Here is a 14,842-nt window from a genome sequence, read left to right as displayed (position 1 = left end):
ACATCAAAGAAGGTGGCTTGTTAGGTTGAGGACTACCAGGTGTTCTGGAGGAATGTGGATAGGGTGTCATCAGCCTCAATGGAGGTCATGAAGATGTCAATGAGTCTGAACCAGGTGAGAGGATTGGGATCCTGGGTGATTAAGGATTCTTCTAGAGGGCCTATGAATAGATTGGAATATGATGGAGCCATGTGGATGTCCAATGCTGGATTTGCTTGTAGTGATGCCTTCAAAGGAGAAGTATTTGTGGGTGAGGATATAGTAGGATCATGATGTCCGGGAAGGAGGTTGTAGGTGTAGCAGTCTGTTGTGCCCATCTGAGACTCATTTTCTCCATTATGGTGGTGAGTAGCATTCTACCCTTTTCATAATATTGTTCCATCCTGGATTCTCCATTGTTTTAATACCTAAATCTGATTGACCAGAGGGGGAATTTGAGCCCCCACTTCCCTTAAACAGATTACCTAAAGAAGTTTGTGTTATCCAACAAAATGGGAGATGGGTAATTTTACAGGATTTTGAAAGAGTGGAATGGTATTCAATATTCCTCGCGTAAGATTATCTCTGAAGTTTTTCATAATAAACTCTCTACATTGGATAAGAAGAGGAAGTGAGGAAAGGACAAGGAATGTCATGACAAATATGCAGGAAATGCCCCACAACAAAAATGCCTGTGGCAATTCCTATAGCAATAAAACTCCCAAGTCACGCATATACCAGAGATGATTAATCCAAAAGCGTTGCTCCAGATATAGGTTTCCTCAACTTAATGTTTTCATACTTGTGCAGTGCACTAACAGCAAACTATTGTTTCATGACAAAAAGGGAATGTATTTTGCAATTCCAGAAAAAATAGCAAAATTATGAAAATGTTATGGTTGTGTTTTCACACAACATTTTGTAATACTTCCATACATATATTTATGTATCTGTTAATTTATGAAACCTTCAATACACCAAATCTTGAAAAAATTTTATTTTTAGGATTAACAAACATATCTGAGTCCTGATTTAGCATACATGCCACATTTGCTAAAATTTTGGTGAATCATGTTAATTTTTTTAAATCTAGGAAGTTAGTCTTATTTTGTCACAGAACAACACACTGTCCACTAATATAAACTTTTCAGTCATGGAATCTATGCTCAGGACAGAGGGAGTTAATCGTTTCCAGACATTTAACTGATTGTAACATGAAAATTTCTCCAAAAGACTTTTTTCAAAAGGGAATTCCTAATCATCTCAATACAAGTTCACTTCCAAAATACATGATTTTATTTACTGCAATGTTTGCGTTTATATTTAAAATAAATACATCTACAATATTTAGTGCACATTCTTATTAACACAGTGATTTGTCTCCTAAGTAGTTCCAAAGTCAAAATATCTAGGTGGTCCCAACACTTTTACACTTTCTATATGTGAAGGCAGAGCAGAAAAAGTAAAAAGCTACTAAAAAGAATATTGATTAAATAGATACCACAATACTTATGACCACATACTGAAACTGATTTACACATAATGTACACAAAACATATTTCAAACCAAGAAAATGTGTTACATACTGTTGTGTGTCATAACTTCAACCTGGAAAGATGAAATGCTAGTTGATCCTCAACTGCCTCAAATTTTTTCATGTATCTTTAAATGACAAATGGTGCTCATTTTACATGGTTTCTGAAAACAATACATCAGAAACAAAGACAACACTGCACTTTACTTTCTGTGACATCTGTGAAATATTCCCAGATCTGTACTACCCCTATCATCATCATCATCATGCACTTCACCGTTCTCAGTATTAACCACAGAACTATTACATCCAAACCATGCTAACATTCTCAAGATGATAATGAGCCATGCTTTGTGAGAAATGCACCAAGGAGTGCTCTCATTTTGTATCTCTTGTTACAGGTCCACCCATGGCTGTTAACACTCCATGTAATTGATTCATAACTCCTGAATAAGTTGAGGTTGTGGATTTGTGTGTATCTATTATTTAAACATTATATCACAGCTAACTTTTTAACTAATTATAATATTAAAAATGAAAAAAAATGGTAAGTGTGTCAATAACACACCATAGAAGTGTTTTGTTGAGAGCTGCACATTCCTTACACGTGTGTGTGTGTGCGTGTGTGTGTGTGTGTGTGTGTGTGTGTGAGAGAGAGAGAGAGAGAGAGAGAGAGAGAGAGAGTACTTCTAATTCTCCAAAAAACTTCCCAATTGCGAGATTTTTAAAATAGCGGGAGAAAAACACATGAGAAGTGATAAATAAAAGTGTACAAAACTTTGCATAGTCTTTAATAGTAATCAGTTTCAAAAACATGAAATTTTATTTACAAGACAAATTTCCAGTGGTATGAAAACAAAGACATTCACCCTACCAAATGCAGGTGAAAATGTCTCCAGTAGTCAAGGACAGTAATAGTCAACAGAAATGAAATTATGTTAAAATACAACAAGAACAATACGCGCACACACACACTACTGTCAAGCGTGTTATGAATTTTAATCCTGACCTACAATGCAAATCCATTGTATGGCAAGGTTTTACAACAGAATGCAAAAATGCAAGTGTTCTTATAACCAAGTATGAGTATACCGTGTAAACATTTCTCTTATGAGAACTGGAGAAATGCATTTCAAATTCTCTGTAAGTCAAGTGTTCTTCTTGCCTAGTGCCTTATGCACCTGCGCCGTTTTTGACTGCTTTGCGGCTTCTTTTTCTGAAAAGATAATGAGAAGCATTGATTTTATAGGCCTCGAATTTATGAATGAGATACATTAGTCAGTAAACAGAAAAAAGAAATAGCAAAGCCAGTAATAACCCATGTAGCATCACTACAGTGAAAGTAAACTGATAGAAAATGTCACTGTAACGCCAAATACTTTTTTCTTGTGTGTGCAATAGCCATATCCATTATTAATCCCATAAAAATATTGGGGAAATAACTCAATAATTTACCAAATAGATTAAATTAGATTCAGTTTCTGTTCCACAGACCCAAAAATGAGATGATTCTCATGGTTGTGGAACATGTCAGAACATCTAACATAAAAAAGAGAACATTTGAATGTAATACTCACTTCCATGATCATTTGTCAAGAGACTGTCAAAATATGTGAATATATTAGAGTAAATTAAGACCAACATCAACTGCTGTCAAAACTGAAATGTGACAGACATTTTTACTTAAGCGGGTCTAACAATTCCTGTTAAGATATTCATCTATACAGTAGAAGCAGTTGCCTACCAGAAAGTCTTTCAAACTCTGTTTAAACTGTGCTTTATCCGAAACCGAATTTTAATGGTTGCTGGCAATTTATTGAAAATGTGTGTTTCAGAATATTGGACCAAGGTAAGTGATTTTAGGTCTTTATGTGGATTATTCTTATTCCTAGTACTGATACTATGTACTAAGCTGTTGGTTCAAAACAGGCACACATTATTTGTAACAAGTTTCATTAAGGAATAAATATACTGAGAAGCAGTGGTTAGAATACTCAGTTTGTTGAACAGGTTTCCACATGTCGTTCTTGACTTTACACCACAAATGATTCTTGTTACTCACCGTTTCACTCTAGAAACAGTTTCTTGGTTTGACGAGTTACCCCTGAATGTAATCCCATATGACATAATAGAATTAAAGTAAGCAACACATGTCTTTTTTCATATTTGTATCTGCTAGATCTGATATAATTCACATTGCAAATATGGACTTGTTTAGTAACTTCAGCAAGCCTGTGGTATGGCCTTCCCAATTGAATTTATCGAGCTGTAATCCCAGGAATTTAACAATGTCAACCTCTTTTATCTGCATGTCTTCATATGTTACACACATGCTGGAAAGAAATCTCTAACAGGTTCTGAACTGCTTACAGTGGGTCTTTTCAAAGTTTAATGACAGTGAATAAGCTTTAAACCATTTAATAATGGCAGTGAAGGTTTGATGATTAGAAGCCATTTCTAAATCTGTACTCTACTTGCTATTTATTGCAATGTTTGTATCTATGTAACCAAAATGAATTTAGCACCTGGTAATGTAATAGACCAGAGGTCATTAATGTACACAAGAAAAAGCAATGGACCCAACAGAGAACCTTGACAAACACCAAATGTAATTAATTCAAAATCAGATGAAGACAGACTGCTTACCCACAGGTATTTCACAATGAGACCATTTGTTTCCTGTTAGGGAGACTGACCATTTTGCAGCACTGCCAGTGACACCACAATATTGTAATTAAATGTAAGCTGTGCTTCACACAGTCAAAGACTTAACAGGTCACAGAAAATGCCAGTGGCCTCTAATTTGTTATCTAAGCAATTAGATTCTTACTCTGTGTGTAAATAAATCTATACCAGAACTGTTACCCAAACTGTGACGGACAATATATTATTTAGAAACTTTAACACAACCTTTTCAAATCTTTTTGAAAGCCCTTTCTTGTAAAGAGACTTAACTTCAGCATATTTTAGCCAGCCTGGAAATGTTATGCTGATAAGAGATTGGATATACAAACAACTTAAGGCAGAACTGAACTCACATGAACACACTTAAATTTATTGATATGTCTTAATAACCACTATAATATTTTGATTTTAACAATTTTATTGTGGTTACTACTACTTTGGGAGAAGTGAGTGTCATTTCCATTTTACTGAAGTTATTTATAGAGCTTTGTCTCATATTTCAATGCACTTTTTACTGAACCTGATAACTCCAAGCTGTCAGTTAACAGAAACAGAGCACTTGTTGAAGAGGTTTGTTACATTACGTGAACTTATTACCAATGTCTCATTTGTTTTAGAGCTATCTGTTCCTCTTCCTTTCTAGCCCTGTCTCTATCTTCACTATATCCCATACAATATTTATTTTGTTGCCTGATTTTATTATCTTTTTCTCATAATAAAGCTGCTTAGATTTCTGGAATACTTGTTTCAGTATTTCACATTACAATGCTAACATCAGACATGTTCCTACATAGTACATACAGTTTCCTTTTTGTCCCATATGATAACTTTATTCCTTATGTAAACCGTGGTTTATTTTTTTTACTTCTGTTTGATTTGAGTTACCTTCAGGGGAAAACAATTTTCAAATGAGGAAGTTACTTCATTAATGAATGCTTTGTATTTTCCATTTGAGTCAAAAGTATTGTAAATATGTATCCAGCTCATGTCTTTGAACAATCTCTTAAAATTCTCAATTTTTGACTGTATTGTTACCCTCCTGTGCTCAGATTTAATAGATTTTGTCTCCTGACAAGTTTAAACATTTAACATTAAATGCTGCTTTTCATGGTTTTGTGACCAACTTTCTTCCCTGGATTTGTCTACAAAGATATTATCAATAGCGGTCTCAGAGCATTTACATATCCTACGTGCACAGTTTGCAGTAGTAATTAAATTGAATGACAGTGTTACTGACTGCAATAATTATTTACCGACGGCTTTTCAATAAATCCACATATAAAAGACTTATGAAATATACTACTGTTGTACAAGCTTGTAGGTGCTGCTCTGAGCTAAATTTATTATTAGCAATATTCTTGAAATTAAAACAATTTCTGACAAATGTGACAACTCCTCCTTTCACCATATTTTCTCTACCGAAGTAAGAGACTAACTTAAATCCTGTAACATTTAACACACCTATACCAGTGGTCACATGATGATCAGAGAGGCACATTATATCAACTGGTTTGCTCAACTATTTCTTCAACACAACTAAGCAACTCATTAGGCTTACACCTCAGTTCTCAGATATTCTGATGCAATAAGGATAAAGGATCTTTTGCACTGGCTGAATTAAAACTGGATTAACCTAATTTTTCAGTCAGTTTCTGAACTTCTCCAGTTTCAATTAGGGGCTGTTTGCATGAATTGTGAACATTAAAATGTGCTTTCTGGTTGCCTGTTTTATCAGTGTGAATGTCATTTTCAACCTGCCTCTGAATATCTTTTGTTTCCACCTTCACTAGCCTGAACATAGGATATTACCAAATCAAAAAACTCTTACAAGGGGAGGTCCTCAGGGGGGAAATCAACTTTTTGAAATCTTTTATATACTGGTGTAGGTTGGGGTTCAAGTTTCACACACATAAGCCATTCATCAAGGCAGATGGTTCTTATTTGTGAGTAATTCACAAAAAAGAATCTCATAGTGCTCTAGAGCCTTCAAAATAATAGTTTTATGCCAAGTGGTGGTATAGCATAGTGGTAAAGATACATTCCTGACATGCAGGAGGTTGTGGATTCGAATCCCATAGAGGGCTTTGCTTTTAAATCTTGATCAAAATGACTGATCAGTATTTTTATCCAGTTAACTGATTTAAATGTAAATTTTTCATAAATTTTTTGCCGTGTCGTTTTAATTATCATATTGGCATTTTTATCTGTCTGATTTTTCTTCATAGCATTCTATTTTTCGTAACTGGAATATTTGGGCATATGAATGTAAGCATTTTTATTTATCTCTCATAATATATAAACATTTGAACATGGCAAACTATTGGTTAAATACCAAGAGATGAAATGATTTATATATATATATATAGGCTGTGCAATTGTGTCAAAATGTATTTTTTGTTAGAGAGATTTTTTGGATGACAATCACCATACAGGCATTTAAAACAAATTCCTATGGACAAAGTAATGCAGATGAAGATTCAAAGTAAAGAAGGAAATAAAATGGAATTAAAGCAAAATGAGGAATAGAATAATGTCTGTGACAACATGGACAAAAATATAAAATGTTAAGTGAAGAAATTAAATCAAAGTTAATGCACAAAAATAATTAAAAATCATCCACAAAGATATTTTAAATGGGGGGATAACCACAGGAAGAAAAAAGGAGAGCAAATAAAGTCAATACAATGATGAAACAGGCAAAACAAAGATGATGTAACTTACCAAACTAAAGCATTGGTATGTTGATAGAGACAATAACACACACACACACACACACACACACACACACACACATGTAAAGGCAAAGAGTTTGGGCAGAGATGTCAGTCGAGGCGGAAGTACAGAGGCAAAGATAATGTTGAATGACAGGTGAAGTATGAGCGGCAGCAACTTGAAATTAGCGGAGGTTGAGGCCTGGTGGGTAATGGGAAGAGAGGATATATTGAAGGGCAAGTTCCCATCTCCGGAGTTCTGATAGGTTGGTGTCAGTGGGAAGTATCCAGATAACTGACTGTGTAACACTGTGCCAAGATGTGCTGGCTGTGCACCGAGGCATGTTTAGCCACAGGGCGATCCTCATTACCAACAAACACTGTCTGCCTGTGTCCATTCATGCGAATGGACACTTTGTTGCTGGTCATTCCCACATAGAAAGCTTCACAGTGTAGGCAGGTCAGTTGGTAAATCACAAGGGTGCTTTCACACGTGGCTCTGCCTTTGATCATGTACACCTTCCGGGTTACAGGACTGGAGTAGGTGGCGGTGGGAGGGTGCATGGGACAGGTTTTACACTGGGGGCGGTTACAAGGGTAGGAGCCAGAGGGTAGGGAAGGTGGTTTGGGGATTTCATAGGGATGAACCAAGAGGTTACGAAGGTTAGGTGGACGGTGAAAAGACATTCTTGGTGGAGTGGGGAGGATTTCATGAAGGATGGATCTCATTTCAGGGCAGGATTTGAAGAAGTCGTATCCCTGCTGGAGAGCCACATTCAGAGTCTGATCCAGTCCCGGAAAGTATCTTGTCACAAGTGGGGCACTTTTGGGATTCTTCTGTGGCAGGTTCTGGGTTTGAGGGGATGAGGAAGTGGCTCTGGTTATTTGCTTCTGTACCAGGTCGGGAGGGTAGTTACGGGATGCGAAAGCTGTTTTCAGGTTGTTGGTGTAATGGTTCAGGGATTCAGGACTGGAGCAGATTCGTTTGCCACGAAGACCTAGGCTGTAGGGAAGGGACCGTTTGATATGGAATGGGTGGCAGCTGTCATAATGGAGGTACTGTTGCTTGTTGGTGGGTTTGATGTGGACGGATGTGTGAAGCTGGCCACTGGACAGATGGAGGTCAACGTCGAAGATGGCATGGGATTTGGATTAGGACCAGGTGAATCTGATGGAACCAAAGGAGTTGAGGTTGGAGAGGAAATTCTGAAGTTCTTCTTCACTGTGAGTCCAGATCATGAAGATGTCATCAATAAATCTGTACCAAACTTTGGGTTGGCAGGCCTGGGTAACCAAGAAGGCTTCCTCTAAGCGACCCATAAATAGGTTGGTGTACGAGGGGGCCATCCTGGTACCCATGGCTGTTCCCTTTAATTGTTGGTATGTCTGGCCTTCGAAAGTGCAGAAGTTGTGAGTTAGGATGAAGCTGGCTAAGGTAATGAGGAAAGAGGTTTTAGGTAGGGTGGCAGGTGATCGGCATGAAAGGAAGTGCTCCATCGCAGTGAGCCCCTGGACGTGCGGAATATTTGTGTATAAGGAAGTAGCATCAATGGTTACAAGGATGGTTTCCGGGGGTAACAGATTGGGTAAGGATTCCAGGCGTTCGAGAAAGTGGTTGGTGTCTTTGATGAAGGATGGAAGACTGCATGTAATGGGTTGAAGGTGTTTATCTACGTAGGCAGAGATACGTTCTGAGGGGGCTTGGTAACCAGCAACAATGGGGCGGCCGGGATGATTGGGTTTGTGAATTTTAGGAAGTAGGTAGAAGGCAGGGGTGCGGGGTGTCGGTGGGGTCAGGAGGTTGATGGGAGTCAGGTGAAAGGTTTTGTAGGGGGCCTTAGGTTCTGAGGAGTCCTTGAAGCTCCGCCTGGACATCAGGAATGGGATTACCTTGGCGAACTTTGTATGTAGTGTTGTCTGAAAGCTGACGCAGTCCCTCAGCCACATACTCCCGACGATCAAGTACCACGGTCATGGAACCCTTGTCCACCGGAAGAATGGTGATGGATCGGTCAGCCTTCAGATCACAGATAGCCTTGGCTTCAGCTGTGGTGATGCTGGGAGTAGGATTAAGGTTTTTCAAGAAGGATTGAGAGGCAAGGCTGGAAGTGAGAAATTCCTGGAAGGTTTGGAGAGGATGATTTTGAGGAAGAGGAGGTGGGTCCCGCTGTGACGGAGGACGGAACTGTTCCAGGCAGGGTTCAATTTGGATAGTGTCTTGGGGAGTTGGATCATTAGGGGTAGGATTAGGATTATCTTTCTATGTGGCAAAGTGATATTTCTAGCAAAGAGTACAAGTGTAGGACAGTAAATCTGTTTGGTTGAATCTGGGAGTAGGGCTGAAGGTGAGGCCTTTGGATAGGACAGAGGTTTCGGATTGGGAGAGAGGTTTGGATGAAAGGTTAACTACTGAATTGGGGTGTTGTGTTTCCAGATTGTGTTGATTAGAATTTTGAGGTTTTGGGGGGGGAGTGGAGCTGTAAGTGGGAGATTGAGTAGATGGGAGAGACTGGGTCTGTGTGCAATGAGAGGAGGTTGAGGTTTGCTGGAAAGGTTGTGGAGGGTGAGTGAGTTGCCTTTCTGGAGGTGGGAAACCAGGAGATTGGATAGTTTTTTGAGGTGGAGGGTGGCATGCTGTTCTAATTTCGTGGTTGGCCTGTAGGAGGATGCTCTGATCAGCCGGTGTGGATGTGGGAGAGGAAGGATTGAGGACTTTTATTAAGGATAGGAGTTGGCGGGTGTGTTCATTGGCTGAGTTGATGTGTAGGTGAAGGATTAGGTGGGTGAGGGCAATGGATTGTTCAGTTTGGAACTGGTATAGGGACTGATGGAAAGAAGGGTTACAGCCAGAGATGGGAACTTTAAGTGTGAGGACTTTGGGGGTAATGCCAAATGTCAGACAACCCTGAGTAAATAAAATATGGGAGCGTAATCTGGCTAGGGTGAAGGCATGCTTGCGGAGGGAATGTAAATAAAATGGTTCAAATGTCTCTGAGCACTATGGGACTTAACATCTGTGGTCATCAGTCCCCTAGAACTTAAGAACTATTTAAACCTAACTAACCTAAGGACATCGCACACATCCATGCCTGAGGCAGGATTCGAACCTGCAACCGTAGCAGTTGCGCGGTTCCCGACTGAGCGCCTAGAACCACTAGACCACTGCGGCCAGCTGTAAATAAAACTTAATGGGGTCATTGTGGGTAGGTTGTGAGGGTGACATGGTATTAGAAGGTGGAAAGTGTAACACGAGGCTGAAATGAAAAAAATATGGGGAGAGATAAAGGTGAACTAGAAAGCAACTGGAGATCCGGTGTGAAAAAAGCCGAAAAAGTGTTGGTTAAAGCTGAGCTATGTTGATCCTGTGGTGAACTTGGGTTGGTAAACAACGATGTGCATAAAGGTTAGGTGGTTGTATTGCCTCCAAAACACGTTAAATGGTGGAGAAATTCGGGAAAATTTCGAAAAAACTGTGTGTAAATGTATTATTATTGTAATAGGGGGAGACTTCAATCTACCAGGTATAGAATGGGATAGTCACACAATCAGAACTGGAGCCAGGGACAGAGACTCTTGTGACATTATCCTGACTGCCTTGTCCGAGAATTACTTCGAGCAGATAGTTAGAGAACCAACTCGTGAAGCTAACGTTTTAGACCTCATAGCAACAAATAGACCGGAACTTTTCGACTCCGTGAATGTAGAAGAGGGTATCAGTGATCATAAGTCAGTGGTTGCATCAATGACTACAAGTGTAATAAGAAATGCCAAGAAAGGAAGGAAAATCTATTTGCTTAACAAGAGTGATAGGGCACAAATCGCAGAATATCTGAGTGACCACCATCAAACGTTCATTTCTGAGGAAGAGGATGTGGAACAAAAATGGAAAAAAATTCAGAAACATCGTCCAGTACGCCTTAGATAAGTTCGTACCGACTAAGGTCCAAAGCGAGGGGAAAGATCCACCGTGGTATAACAATCATGTACGAAAGGTACTACGGAAACAAAGAAAGCTTCACCATAGGTTTAAGAGTAGTCGAATCATAGCTGATAAGGAAAAGCTGAACGAAGCGAAAAAGAGCGTAAAGAGAGCAATGAGAGAAGCATTCAACGAATTCGAACATAAAACATTGGCAAACAATCTAAACAAGAACCCTAAAAAGTTTTGGTCATATGTAAAATCGGTAAGCGGATCTAAATCCCCTATTCAGTCACTCGTTGACCACGATGGCACCGAAACAGAGGACGACCGAAGAAAGGCAGAAATACTGAATTCAGTGTTCCGAAACTGTTTCACTGCGGAAAATCGTAACACGGTCCCTGACTTCAGCCGTCGCACGGACGCCAAAATGGAAAATATTGAAATAAACGATATCGGAATTGAAAAACAACTGCTATCACTTAGTAGCGGAAAAGCATCCGGACCAGACGAGATACCCTTAAGATTCTACAGTGATTATGCTAAAGAACTTGCCCCCTTTCTATCAGCAATTTATCGTAGATCTCTGGAAGAACGTAAAGTACCTAGCGACTGGAAGAAAGCACAGGTCGTTCCCATTTTCAAGAAGGGTCATAAATCAGATGCGAATAATTATAGGCCTATTTCACTTACGTCAATCTGTTGTAGAATAATGGAACATGTTTTGTGTTCTCGTATTATGACGTTCTTAGATAATACAAATCTCCTTCATCATAACCAACATGGATTCCGCAAACAGAGATCATGTGAAACCCAGCTCGCCCTATTTGCCCAAGAAATTCACAGTGCCGTAGACACTGGCGAGCAGATTGATGCCGTATTCCTGGACTTCAGGAAGGCATTTGATACGGTTCCGCACTTACGTTTAGTGAAAAAAATACGAGCTTACGGAATATCGGACCAGGTTTGTGATTGGATTCAGGATTTCCTAGAAGAAAGAACACAACATGTCATTCTTAACGGTTCAAAATCTGCAGATGTAGAGGTAATTTCGGGAGTACCGCAAGGAAGCGTGATAGGACCTTTATTGTTTACAATATACATAAATGACTTAGTTGACAACATCGGTAGCTCCGTGAGGCTATTTGCAGATGACACGGTTGTCTACAAGAAAGTAGCAACATCAGAAGACTCGTACGTACTCCAGGAAGACCTGCAGAGGATTAATGAATGGTGCGACAGCTGGCAGCTTTCCCTAAATGTAGATAAATGTAATATAATGCGCATACATAGGGGCAGAAATCCATTCCAGTACGATTATGCCATAGGTGGTAAATCATTGGAAGCGGTAACGACCGTAAAATACTTAGGAGTTACTATCCGGAGCGATCTGAAGTGGAATGATCACATAAAACAAATAGTGGGAAAAGCAGGCGCCAGGTTGAGATTCATAGGAAGAATTCTAAGAAAATGTGACTCATCGACGAAAGAAGTAGCTTACAAAACGCTTGTTCGTCCGATTCTTGAGTATTGCTCATCAGTATGGGACCCTTACCAGGTTGGATTAATAGAAGAGATAGACATGATCCAGCGAAAAGCAGCGCGATTCGTCATGGGGACATTTAGTCAGCGCGAGAGCGTTACGGAGATGCTGAACAAGCTCCAGTGGCGGACACTTCAAGAAAGGCGTTACGCAATACGGAGAGGTTTATTATCGAAATTACGAGAGAGCACATTCCGGGAAGAGATGGGCAACATATTACTACCGCCCACATATATCTCGCGTAATGATCACAACGAAAAGATCCGAGAAATTAGAGCAAATACGGAGACTTACAAGCAGTCGTTCTTCCCACGCACAATTCGTGAATGGAACAGGGAAGGGGGGATCAGATAGTGGTACAATAAGTACCCTCCGCCACACACCGTAAGGTGGCTCGCGGAGTATAGATGTAGATGTAGATGTAGAAAAGGAGTGGTATTGTGGTGGCAGATTATGAAAATGAGGCTAACAATTGTCTGACGAAGAAATGATGAAGTTAATTTGTGTCACTATATATAGCCACATGTTGAGAACAGCTCAACCATTTGGCTAATTCTTTTTTTGTGTCTGTAATTGTTTGGACAAGGTTTTCATGAAAGAAAATTGTTGGAAAATCCACTGGAGAAATGGAAATGAGGATGGTATTTTTGTATGAACATCTCAATGAAAGAAATGTGGCAGTCAGTCTGGCAGTCCTACTGTCACGTTTTCATGAAAACTACAAATTCCGCATTGAATATTGATATTTTGCAAAAAAAAAAAAAAAAAAAAAAAAAAAAAAAAAAAAAAAAAAAAAAAAAAAAAAAAAAGAAGAAGAAGAAGAAGAAGAAGAAGAAGAAGAAGAAGAAGAAGAAGAAGAAAGAAAGAAAGAATACAACTGAAAGTGATATTTCAGTGTGTTATTGGTGGTGATCATATCTTTGGTGTGGTGTTAAGATTGAATTGAGATCAGTTCTTGATAATTTGGTGTGCTGCAAATATTTAATTGATTTTAGTTTGCTTCTTTGGAAAAAATGCCACCAGTGAGGCATCGAAATATCTGGTGGCGTACTCGCAATGCAGGTAAACTAGATGATGTAGAATCAATGAGACTGATGAAAAACGTAGACAGAATTTGGAAGCAAACTGAATAATTTGTCAAGTGCTATCCATTATAACTCTGGGATGATGGATACATTTAAGTTCAACTTGCCCAGTTTGAGCTTACGCAAAAAATAATTTGTAAAAAAAAAAACACCCTCCCAACAGATGGCTGAATATGACAATTCGAACTGAACATTTGGTGTTCAGATACAACCCAACAGTCGATTACACCAAGGATGTATCTGTCGAAATCATTCCATTCCAAACGATTGTCAGAAGGGGGAGATGGACAAAGGGATGGGGGAGAAGATGGGTAGAGGGGGAGGGGAGAAGGATATTACAATGTTTGTCCTTTAATTCCCATACATATTTGGCAATTGCGAAGCATTGCCAGGTTCTAGTAATGAATGAAAATAATGATCAAAATCATTTTCATAAACACTTTAAAATATAAAATTTCAAAGCTACCCTTGCGGTTTGAACCCACAACTTTCTGCACATCTGGAATGTATCTTCATCACTACGCTACATTGCTACTCTGAATAAACCTATTCTTTTTAATGCTCTAGAGCATCATGCAATACTTTTTTGTTGATTATTCTTAAATGAGAGCCCTGTTTGATGAATGGCTGTGGACTGTGATACACACCTGGGACTATAAACTACAACCCCCCCCCACACACACAAAGTTTTCACCTCCTGTATGATGTGCCCTCTGAGCATATTAAAAGCTTGTATTGTAACAGTATCACTTTTCATGGTCAAATTTGTTTAATGAGTGAGGTACAGTAATATGCAATAATACACTATTAACAACTTATCTTCGTAACATGAAATGAACATTTTCATATTTACTCCAATATTTATAATATGCATGTGCAGTGTTAAGAGAAGTAGACAGTCATTACACAGGCATGATCCCACTGACAAGCCAAAGTTGGGTATGATAGTAATGTATAAAAATTAGCAACACAATGTGCTTAGTCCAGGAATAGAATGGATGCCAGTGTCAAATATGTTAGTGTCTTTTAATTTGTTGTGATTTTGAACATTATGGCTGAAATTTTTAGACTATATGGTGCTGAGTAAGTCACATTTTCTATGACCAGTTTATGTCATTTGTACAAGAAAAGTTTGCCTACATTCCTAGCAACAGGCACCTCTTTGTTAATTCATAATGAGGGTACAAAATGTAACAGAGCTTGTGCCAACCAGTAAGTGATTTTTCTTTGGTAGCAATTGACTAAGATGGTTGTTTATTTTCAACTGCAACTTCCCCATGTCACTAGTTCACCAGATACTTTTTGTATAATGTGATGAGTAAAAGTTTTTATAAGCATGTCAACAGAAGATTAAAGCATGTAAAATTTCTTCCAGTAGGGTTGAAA

General features: G+C 38.8%; 1 protein-coding gene across 1 annotated transcript in view; it reads right to left on the bottom strand.

Moving 5' to 3' along the window:
* Nucleotides 1-2,288: 2,288 nt before the first annotated feature.
* LOC126236451 (28 kDa heat- and acid-stable phosphoprotein-like) overlaps nucleotides 2,289-14,842 on the bottom strand; it is a 56,319-nt gene continuing 43,765 nt past the window's right edge. Inside the window, exon 6 of the mRNA XM_049945770.1 lies at nucleotides 2,289-2,729. Coding sequence (XP_049801727.1) covers nucleotides 2,662-2,729 — 68 coding nt within the window. The 3' untranslated portion in view covers nucleotides 2,289-2,661. The remainder of the gene's footprint in view (nucleotides 2,730-14,842) is intronic.

This window comes from Schistocerca nitens, chromosome 2, assembly GCF_023898315.1.
Source record: "Schistocerca nitens isolate TAMUIC-IGC-003100 chromosome 2, iqSchNite1.1, whole genome shotgun sequence".
In the NCBI taxonomy this organism is placed as follows: domain Eukaryota; kingdom Metazoa; phylum Arthropoda; class Insecta; order Orthoptera; family Acrididae; genus Schistocerca; species Schistocerca nitens.
The sequence above is the reverse complement of the archived record's forward strand: the minus strand, read 5'-3'. Positions and strand labels throughout refer to the sequence as shown.